We start from the raw sequence: 11,219 nt of genomic DNA, 5'->3' as shown, positions 1-11,219 counted from the left end.
TTCAGACAGTCTAATCTGACATCTGTTATTGCAGACAGAGTCAGTGGGCTCATGGGGCTGCCAGGAGAGGAGAGATGGAGGTGTAAATGAGAGCAGCAGTTTAGATCTAATAGGAAAATCAGATGAGACGGGGCCCAAGTTCAGATGAGTGTCCGAGACAATCGGCTTTTATCTGGAGCTGGCGTCATGGTAGAGTGGGGTGGGGGGTGGGGACTGTTGGAGTCGGAGCGCGACTTCTGCATTTGTAGTTACTTTTAAAAAAAAGTGTAAATTGACGACATACTGTAACCTCATGACATAGATTCGTAGCAAACTAAACTGCAAAGTCTGCAGTTGTGTTGGTTGTCACCTCGCTTCCCAATTAGAGTGAGCCAGTGCTGCATTCACTGAAGGACCCTGGAGGGCAGCAGTAACTATATATATATATACATATATATATATATATATATATACATATATATATATATATATATATACATATACATATATATATATATATATATATATACATATATATATATATATATATATACATATATATATATATATATATATATATGACACATGATCTAGGTATAGAGCAAGCCTCTATTTCAGTGTTTTCTAACCCAATTCCCAAATATCCCCCACCATTCCTTACTTTTGCATACATGGCCCAATTATCTGTTGCATGTGTTCTCACCCGACAGAACCGAAGGAGCGGAAACACATTCTTTTTAGGACAGAGGTTTCTTGATGGGCCATCAACCCCCCCCCCCCCACCCCCACCCTGTCCTGTTCACACCGTAGTGATCTTCTTGTCTTTGGTGGCCTGTTTGATGGCGGCCTGCTCACAGATGATCTCCTTCAGCCTCTGCAGCCGGATGTTTTGGGTGCTCAGGTCCCCGACGCCCGTCTGGCTGCGGTGGAGTAAGGACAGGGCATTGATGTACTCTAGCTCCGTGTAGCGAACACCCTGGTCCACCACCAGATTCAGCAGCTCGTCTGCGGTGTTGTACAGCATCTCGTAGTACTGCCTGAATGGAGACACACGAGGAGCGAGGGGAGAGAGAAATAATGTCAGGAGGGTATGGATAAAGAAAACGAGCACAGAACACTTTATATTGCTCGATGTATTATTCCAGTGCAGAATAAAAAGGAGAACATCAACAAAGCGTAAACACAAAAGCCAAACTAACTGCTGTTGCTGTCGACCGCAATTTTCTTAAAAGGGACTTCAAGGACCTCACCCTGCCGCCAACGGGAGCATTGAAGGTGGAGGGAAAACATTCACCGGCTACAAACTACATTGAGCGTTTTAATGAAGCACTGTTGACAGAGCCGGAACCGGAGAGGTGTGTGTGGAATTAATAGGTCTTTAACCAGAACCTGACGCCACAATGGGCCATTTGAAAAAAAATGACCATGAAGTACATACTGATAACGAAAGAGCACAAAGGGAGTGTTGGTGAATACCACACACTTCCTACTGCACAATTTACAGAAAGCATTTGCTTGGCAAGGAACTGGAGGTGCGGTAATGAATGCACAGGCGAGTGTTGGGATGCAGGACAGACAGTTTTCTTTACTCGGGGGGCAAAACAGGTCAAATACCTTGGAGAGTGTGTGTCTGAGGGATCGTGTTGGCCAGGCAACTATGCCTTAAAACCCTCACAGGAACAATAAACCGCGAGCACACACTAGAATAGATGTCCCCCACCATCTGCCCCTGGCTGTGGACAAATCCCACTCTCTAAAGATACACTTAATGGTACACTTCCATAAAGTAGTTGTAGACACAGTCAATGCAAGAGGACAAGAGGTGAGCTGCACACATACTGTATTATGACACGTATGTTTAGAATGAGGGGACATTTAGTTTATGCATTGGGCATAGATTTGCTAGATAAGCAGCTTTTCTGTGCGATACGAAAATCAATGAGGTGACTCTTGAAAATTTGCTTGAGTTAGGCAATTCATTTTTGTCAATATAACATTGTTGTTGTCTGGTAATTTAGTCAATTAATGCACATATTTTATGGAGATAGACAGAAACCAATGGAGGGCTGGAGAGAAAGGGAAAAAAAATGTGAATTTGTAAAACACAGGCGTTAAGTGACGCTATGACGTAAATTAAATGTGATTTAAAGTAAACTGCTTAAAATGTGTAAAACTGCTGGTTTGTTATTTCTTCCGCCTTTAACTTTTGTGCTAGATTGTGGTCCTTCTTACAGAGTGCTAAACAGCTGACCTGGCAGTAACATTACAGTCCAAACATATTATCTCCGCATAACTACAATGATTGTCGGGCTTTGAGCGCTGCCAAAACTTGGGTGACCGAGACTCAAAACTGCACCTGAACGCATCCCGTGTAGACACACGGACAGAGCCCGAAGGACTGAAGCTGCTGCTCTGCTAACATGCCGCTCACGCTCCTCCTCCCGTGTAGACATGGAAATACGGCTCCCCGTGTAACAAGACAAGCATATGCATATTAATGAGCTGGTGCCTCCGTGTGACAGTGAATATTCTCGGAGACAGCTTTCAGGCAAAAGAAGTTTCCTCCACCGGCATTAACTGGCCACCTTGGCCAAGGGCAGACGCCAGTCGCTCAACAGCAGAGGCTCCGGGTGCTTTGCTCTTCTGTGAACAGATAATTGTAGCTCTGACATTGCTATGCTGATGAAAGGGCCTCGGAGGAAAATAAATAAAATGTCGAGTCCACCTGTTTCCAAATCTCTCTTTGTGCGACAGCAGAGAAAACAAGTGATTTATAATTATGTCCGGCAAAGCGCCTGGAGGAGGAGGGAGGAGGAGGGTTAAGCTCTCTGTTGTGCCGGTGGAAGATGAAAGTAAATGGATTCAGTTCTTTAGTGATTTTCTGATATGGCGCAGTAAAAAGACACTTTGGTGAGAAAAGGATTCTTTATCTCCTTTGTTTAGCTCCATCACCCATCCAAGAACGATTCCCTCCTTGAGATGATCATTTTGGATGCTAACAAGGCCTTAATGAGCACTCGGGGAGCTTCTGTTCCACGGTTGTTTTATGTGCTGTCATTTTGGAGATTCAACGGCAGGGAAAGACCGGGAAAAAAGGAACGGAGGGGCACAATGGATGATATGCAAAGAGAGAGGGGGGGAAAAAAGAACGATGACTGAAGAGATGAGTGAGGACCAGAGGTGCAGAATATCTGTTTTTTGGCCTTCCCCTGACAAGTAATGCCCTTGGTCATCGAAGCATTTGCATTCCGTCTCATTCGCCCATCCTGCTCTCAATTTTCTCTCCAAGGTCTTGTTCATTTTTCCTTCCTTGAGCTCATTTCATGAATACGCTTGTCAATATTGATGAGGGTCACGACGGTTTACTCCTTAACCGGGGGGGGCAAGACAGAAGCCAGAGCGGGATAAAGACGGATCCCACATGTGGTTTTATCTCATTATGTTTCTGTGTAAATGTCTAAATGTTGGTGCCTCTGCCTTGTATCCGTTTGTATATGCAAAGTATGTGTTTTGAGTGTTGGCGCATTTACCCCACACAGGAAAACACCAGTTCAAAAGCAAAAACCATTTCCCTAGACGCAGCGATTGCTTGCGGAAAATCATATATTTTTGATCGAATGGGAAAAACGCGTATAACAGAGACGAATACACACATTTCTTTTTGTTGAACAGAAGGCTACACTCGGTCAAATCTCCATCCTTGGCTCTCGATGGGAAGCAGCTGAGCAGAGGAAAGAAACTGTTGATTTTGAACAGAGCATTAAGAGCATTGTCTGTCTGTACGTACGCGTCAGCCCTGTGATAGATCGACGATCTGTCCAGGGTGCATTCGCCTGTTGGCCCGGTGTGAGCTGAGTCAGGGTGTGGCTGTACAAATGATGATGGATGCACATTTAAAACCGCCCAAAAAAGTATCTGTTCCCGGTACAAATGGATCTCCAAGTTGTTGTCGCGGAGTTTGTATTGGCTGACAAGTTTGTAGACTCAGCTCCCCGTTTCAATTAAGAAAACCCTTCTGGTAGACTAGTAAGTTATGCACACAGTGGGAAATGAACGACAACCTGCCGAAAAGTGAAACCATGGCTGTGAGCACTTAGACACCCGATTCCGTTTGGACGTTTTTCTAAAGTCTGCAAAATAATCTTCACAAATAAACACCGCTTCTATGACTTTTGAAGCATGAATGCAATCGGCAGCAATAAAAAGAAAAGCTTGCGACGCTACACAACGAGGCTGTAAAAGCAGAACAGTCGGCATGAGGCCACTTGTTAGCAAACCGCCTTTTAAAAGACATTCACGAGAGGGGTATCTTATTAGCTCGTGTTAACCACAGACTTTATTTCAGGCATTTAAGCAAAAACCCATTCAATAAACCCACCGACTTCGAGACGAGGAAACTGGAAATGCAAATTGTAGCACTCTATTTCTCTAATAAAATAGTAAAAATAACTTGAAAGCTCTGGACTCTATCTGGTGATGCAGCAGCAGCCGCCAAGTGAAAGTAAAAAATACCTCGTCAGGGCAATAAAACAGGGCTTAACTACAGTGTAATAGCAACTATAACTCACCTGGCAGTGATGCATTTAGGGAAAATCACACAGGATTTGTTAAAAGCCACTAAAGCTCATTTATAACTGAGGATGGCGGCACTAAATCCACTTCTGTAGCATCTAATAACAAAACAGAAAGCCAGTGTGTGTGTGTGTCTGAGATGTGAGGACAGCTGGCAATCTGGCCTCTGCTCAGCACAAAGAGGAGGGGGCTGGTTCAGAAAGAGAAAGTGTAAGGTGTGTTTGTGTTGAAGTGAGGCATGCGTGTGTGTGCTGAAAACACTTTCAAACAGTTCATTACCCAAGCGGTTGGAAAGCCATTTGCCAAACAGGGTAAGGGCTGTTAATAAGATTAAAATCTATCAGCACCCCACCATCAAGACAGAACCCCCTGGTGAAACACACACACACACACACGCACACGCACGCACGCACGCACGCACGCACGCACGCACGCACGCACGCACAAAACCAAAGTGAATTGTTGTTGATTGCCTCTTTCCTTAAAGTCCGACTCTATTTATGTCTGATCTCCACCTGCCTCAACCAGAAGTCTATAAGAGCACTGCTTTAGTGACCAGCAGGCATGTGTGTATGCGTCAACATGCCTCCATGGTGCACTTTCTATTACATTTTAATTAGCCCCCCCCCCCCCCTCCTTGTATACAAAGAATATTAAGTAAATGTGTGGTGCGTGGATGTAGCATAGGACAGATATGTATGAGGAACACGGCACGACGAAGACAAAGACAAGCAAAGGGAAAAGACAGGAATCAGCACAATTCATTCCCCCTCATTTTCGGCGTGTACGATATTAAGATCATTACAGGCTGCCTCTGTCAGCGAGTTTGGAACAACACGTTAGTTAGTGGGGGGGGGATGAGGTGAGGAGGAGGAGACATGAGAGGCTGTGGATAAACCTCTACGTTAGCTGGAATCAAGACTTGTTGCTGCAATAACAGATACCGGGATTTTGAATTGCTTCCTCTCTTTTAGTATAAATTTAGAAATCTTGCACGAAAATATCTTCACAAAAACGATGTGAAAATGCTCGTGTTGTCTTTTTGACATGTAAATGGTGTTTTCAAATAAGCCAGCTTAGAGTCTTTACACCCTTCTGCCTTTATCAATCTCTCTCGGAAGAATCTCTCCCTCACCTCTCTCTCCCTCCCTCTCTCTCCTCTCTCTCTCCCTCACCTCTCTCCCTCCCTCCCTCTCTCTCCCTCACCTCCCTCTCTCTCCCTCCAAAGCAGCGCATTCGTCTCTCATCTGGTAATGAGGAAAGGTCTGCTCACAGACTTAAGCTTCATCAGCAAAGACACACACACACACACGCGCGCGCACACACACACACACACACACACACACAGCAAAGACCATCATCATCATACGGCATCTTGCGAATGCACACAAAAAACAGAAGCGAAGGAAGAGGAGTCGCTGGAAGAAGAAGGGAGCAGAGACAAAAACAATTCAGCAGAGGTGTTGGACGGTAGCAGAGAAAAGGAAAAATGAAGAGAAAGGGACCGAGAGAGGAGGAAGAGGGAGATAAAGAGAGAGACACAAGGTGACAGGAAGGGAGACAGAAGCTGAGCGAAGAGACAGTGTACTGAAGCCAGGCCTAAATACAAACAGTTTTATCTGTTGACACCCACTACCTCCTGACACGGCCGTCAACTGTACTTATTACCACATTCTCTGTAGACACACCAGCCTGTCACCTCGACACACACACACACACACACACAAAACCAAAGACTGTTGGCTGTGCGCACACACCGGAGCTGAGGGAGTACACTTCGGGACAATACGTAGTACACAGGGTTCTTGTACATTTCACACATGTGCGCCCGCACACCGTGGTAATCTCCAGGAGCAGACAGGTGGTTGCGATGGTCTGAACCCTGGGGCATCTCTGCAGTGAGCCTGTCAGACTGGTGTTTAGCCTAGCTACGGGCTAAGGGGCTCGTGAGTTAGCTAAGGATGTTATGACAGCCCGGCATCCTGCCTACACAGGTCAGCGGGCAGCTCAGAGCTCCACCGCATGTGTGTATGCGTTAGTGAGTGAGTGTGTGTGTGAGTGTGTGTGTGTGTTACGAGTTTCTTATGTCTCAGTGTGTCCTGAAACACCCTAAATGCTGCCGCGCCGGAAGGAAAATATATTTACACAGACAAACAGGTACACATTTATTTACATTTGCTGTATGACACACACACACACACACACATACACTGTTGTGTCTGGGGCGTCTGCCTCCTGTGCTTTCGGCAAGTTTGGTTTACATGGTGTGCTGCAGTAAAACAAAGAGAGAATTCTAATAGAATGGTAATTTGAGGCTGAATCCATGTGTGTATTTCAATGCAGTCACACACACATTTCCCAATGACCCAGTGTAAGTCTCATGACATCAAGTCATTCCCTGAGCTCACCTGATCTGAAACAACCGGTGCTGAAACCATCGTAGACGTGTGCAGAGCAGAAGGGAACTGGACGACAGGTAAAAGGAAGAAAAAAAAACTAGGTTTCGAGGTCACTCGTTAACCGAGCAAACAATCAAATCTCAGCGACAGCTAATTCATTTAGGCTGGAGTGGATTGTTGCCAGGCAACACTAAGTTTTTGAAAGTTTTGCTGTGCTTTCTCTGGAACTACTGTGGTCGAGTCTTTACAAAACACTCACCAACGACATCACCTTCACCTCATCGCTGCTTGTCAAGAAACTAGAAAACAGAACGAACGAACGAGAGAGGTGGACACACAGGACAATGAGAGGAGATCAATGGAGTGACACACACACACACACACACACACACACACACGTGTGACTTTGCAGTGACACACACAGATGTGACATTGCAGTGAAACACTGTTCTGCAGAACAGGACTGAGGCCCCTGAACTGTTTCTGAGCAGATGGTCTGTGTTCGTCCACTTGTGTGTTTGTGTGACCTTGACCCACGGGCTGATATCGCTGGCATACTCCCCGACTGAGACAAGAGATCGCCATAGGACCTTTCCATACAGACACGCATGCACACACACTCATCACACATGTGAGTTTTAACACCCTGACAGCAACGACAACCGTAGCAATTGAGATACTGTAGGTTTTCACAGTATCATACTGTATAAAAACTGGACTCAGCCACAAGGGGGCCCTGTTTCCCCATCCTTCTTCACATGTTATGAGAGAGAGAGAGAGAGAGGGGGGGGGGGGGGGGGGGGGAGTGAGAGAGTGTGTGTGTGTCTTTATGAGTTCTGCAGTGTTGGTTACCGGGCGTCTCCTTAGTTTTAACTCAGATCAATGGTTATTGCTGTGCCCTTGTCCAGGTCTCTCTCATCTCTCCCTTTCAAGCACAGAGATGCAGCAAAACAGCCAAAACACACGCACATGGACATAGAAGTACACGGGTACACAGGCAAACATCTGCAGCCTTTCTCAAAAGCAGGCTTCCTGCTGCGATCCCTTCCTTTTCTCATTTCATTCTCGTTTCTCTGGAGGTGAAGTCCTGATGAATATCCTGCTTTTAGTCCCTCATCCTCTCCGTTCACTGCTCCTTCTGGTCGGCCAATGTTAGTTTTCTCAGCATCTTAACTGCTAGAGGTTTTTCAAATTGTATGTGTACAGTATGTGTGTATCTTTCAATACCTATGACGTATAGAGGATTTAGTTGTAGTCTTTTCAAAAGGAACCATAAAAAAGATGACTTTTTGGGAAGCCGCAAACGCATAATTTCATCTTTATCATATTTTCTTATACAGGCCGTATGGTCACTTCCAATCACAGGTGTGAGCTACAGAGCGCGCTTTATGAATATTCATGTCATAAACATAAATATGGTGATTTCAAAATGCTGATTGGCTTGGCTGAGAGTCTGTGCATGGGTGAGAGCAAGGGATGCATTCCACATGTGTGTGAGTGTGTGAGTGTGTGTGTGTTGGTGTGTCTTGGAGCCGGAGGCCGGCCAATCCAAAAAGCCATGAATCTGTAAACAATGCGCTCTGCAATTCCCAATCAACACCTCCACACCGCCCACGCCTCGTAATCAGAGAGTGGGAGAGTGAGAGAGAGAGAGAGAAAAGACAGAGAAGCCATCACTGGCATTTCTCCATAATCAAAGTTGACAGAGGGTAGAAATAACGTGCTAACCAACGGTCCTCCACATCCAGCACAGTTCAGTTTACTTCTTTGTTTTTGTTTCCTTCCTGGAGGGAAACCTGGCTTGCAATACCGGCATATCACAAACAATAGCAACGTCCAAACAGAGAGCACCCATCCACTCAAACGTATGACACAGTCGTGAGGAGTCCAAGAGATAATTAACCGTACAAGCATGTCACAGCCTTAACTTTGTGTTTTTAGAAACAGAGCATGTGTTCTACGTCTTTTGCTTTTTTTAAAGGACGGGACCTCTCTCTCTCTCTCCCCGTTTCTCTCTCATCTTCATCTCTCTCTCTGTCATTTTCTATCCACGCCATCTTCCCCAACTCCACTCTATGCCTTTTTCGATGAAAGACATCTTTTCTATAACTTCCTTTCACTTAGTTTTTCTATTCCTCCCCTCGAGCCCTCTTTTCTTACTCCATCTTTTCCATCACACTCTGGTCTGTCAAGGACACAAGCTTCTGAAAGAGGGAGAGAAAAACAACATATGAATACTTTGAATCAGCCAACTCTGTATGTCTTCCTTTCTCTCTCTAGCCTTCAAAGATATCGGAGCGCCGACTCCCTGTCAGGGCTGGACATCACTGTGCAACAGCAGGTAGACTCACAAAATATAAATGTATGAATACCAAATAAACACCAACAACCGTGTGCACGCACACACACACACACAGAGTTTGCTTGACAACCTGTCTGACCATCTGCCTGCCTTGTGCATCGATATAGTTGCCGTCTGAACTTGAGGACGTTGTGCATGCGTGTGTGTGTGTGTGTCTGTGCAGGTGTGTAACAGGGTAGGACCAATACATCACTAGATGTTACCGGATCACCAGCCAAGTGCGTATTTCTGATTCGATGGCTTCATAATACAGTTTTTCATATTTGACGTATGTATAATCAAGAAATGCTACTTTTATCATCATCAGTAACTGCAGAACAGATTCCAACACACTCATACGTGTTGATATTATTATTTATAAGGTTATTATCGTCTTGGGTTTCAACAGTCCTGTAATATCAGAGGCTTTATCACCATGACAACAGCAAAAAAAAAAAAAGCAAAGGAAAAACCAGTAAGCACTTAGAAAAGTGTTGGCGAGAGTGTGACAATTTAGAGACACTGACTGCACAAGATGTCTTCTGCCAGCTACTCCAGTGCAAGGTTATGAGTCTTTTCCAAACCCGTGCTGCTGGAAACTAAGTGCAGATACGAGTCAAGCCTTTCTGGTTGAGAGGTTTTCCAAAACTACAATTACCGCCTCACGGTTGCATGCCTCCACCAAGCAGTCACGTCGCAGTTTATATCCACATCTGTCCAAAATGTCATCACTTCATCCTTTTATCCTATCAGACATTAAGGAATTGTCATAATTAGCATGTCAATTATAGAGCTAGGGACAAAAATGCGTTTGTGTGCCGGATTTGAAGAAATTCCCTCCGTGTGTTCTGCCGGTGCGGAGGAACAATAATTGCTCCGGGTGAACGGCACTGAAAAGACTCTTACCTGGCAAAGTCGAGGTCAGCCTCCCTGGACATGGTGATGTTGGTGAGGTTCTGTTGGAGGACAAAGATGTTCCTGCACATCTTCTTGATGCCAGACTCGCTGATCCTCTTGAAGTACTGGGCCCCGTTGATGAGAATACAGGAGATCAGATGACCCAGACCTAGAGAGAGGGAGGAGACGAGAGGGGAAGAGGAGAAGGAGGACACAGTTATTGTCAGCTCAGCACAGAGACGACTCAAAGAAGAGAAGGACATTAAAAAGGGGAAGCAGAAGGGAATAGAGAAGAAAGGGTTCTTCTGTCAAGCACCTTTTCACATTGGATTCAGGTACTCAACAACCACATGACCCATAAAGACTTCACTATTGACAGTATTTCTCAGCTGTTAATACTTCACCCCAGGTCCGTGCTGACCTTCAAAGATGTACTGGAACTTGTACTGCTGCAGGCCGGCCCCCATGGCCTCCTCTATGGCTGAGATGTCCTTGTTCAGTTTCACCACCAGCGGGTCGTAGTCCATGCTCTCCACATTAGCCACGATGGCGTAATTGCCTTGCTTAGCCAGGGGGATGAGGTAATGGAAACAATGCACCCTGGATCGAGACGTGGTCGGGTGAAGAAGTTTGAGGGATGGGAAGGAGAAAGTGGAAAATTAGATGTCTGACTTTGTCCTCTTCCACATCACATTTTGCTATAATGACCCAAAGAGTGAGGGAATGAGGAGGAAAAAGTCAGAATAGAGCTTAATATACTGTAAAGAGGTGAGAATGTATGAGGTGTATTCATCCTTAGAATATGTCCTCAGAGTTTAAAATAGTTAGAAGTATATATATTTATATATATACCTACTCTAGAGTGTAGAGTAGGTATAATGTATCCACTTATTCACCAACCACTACATCACTGCTGGATACTACTCTGGTTAAAGGCAATCTGAAGAGCACAGCGCCAAATTAAAGTATGTTTTAAAACAGTTTGAGGTATAAAAAAACACTTAAACATGCATTAAATATAAAGCCTACAG

General features: G+C 45.0%; 1 protein-coding gene across 3 annotated transcripts in view; it reads right to left on the bottom strand.

Annotated features, from left to right (window-relative positions):
- Positions 1-507: 507 nt before the first annotated feature.
- Positions 508-11,219, bottom strand: part of exoc4 (exocyst complex component 4) — a 90,945-nt gene continuing 80,233 nt past the window's right edge. The window contains exons 18-23 of one of the 3 annotated variants that reach the window (XM_076111342.1): positions 10,610-10,788; positions 10,198-10,357; positions 7,210-7,249; positions 6,960-7,016; positions 6,761-6,820; positions 941-1,016 (exon numbers count right to left, since the gene is read on the bottom strand). In XM_076111342.1, the coding sequence (XP_075967457.1) occupies positions 6,809-6,820; positions 6,960-7,016; positions 7,210-7,249; positions 10,198-10,357; positions 10,610-10,788 (448 nt within the window). In that variant the 3' untranslated portion in view covers positions 941-1,016; positions 6,761-6,808. Of the gene's footprint in view, positions 1,017-6,760; positions 6,821-6,959; positions 7,017-7,209; positions 7,250-10,197; positions 10,358-10,609; positions 10,789-11,219 lie in introns of all 3 variants that reach the window. The other 2 variants (XM_076111340.1, XM_076111341.1) reach the window with 2 other exon arrangements.

This window comes from Anarhichas minor, unplaced genomic scaffold (assembly GCF_050575085.1).
Source record: "Anarhichas minor isolate MPS153535 unplaced genomic scaffold, ASM5057508v1 ptg000045l, whole genome shotgun sequence".
In the NCBI taxonomy this organism is placed as follows: Eukaryota; Metazoa; Chordata; class Actinopteri; order Perciformes; family Anarhichadidae; genus Anarhichas; species Anarhichas minor.
The sequence above is the reverse complement of the archived record's forward strand: the minus strand, read 5'-3'. Positions and strand labels throughout refer to the sequence as shown.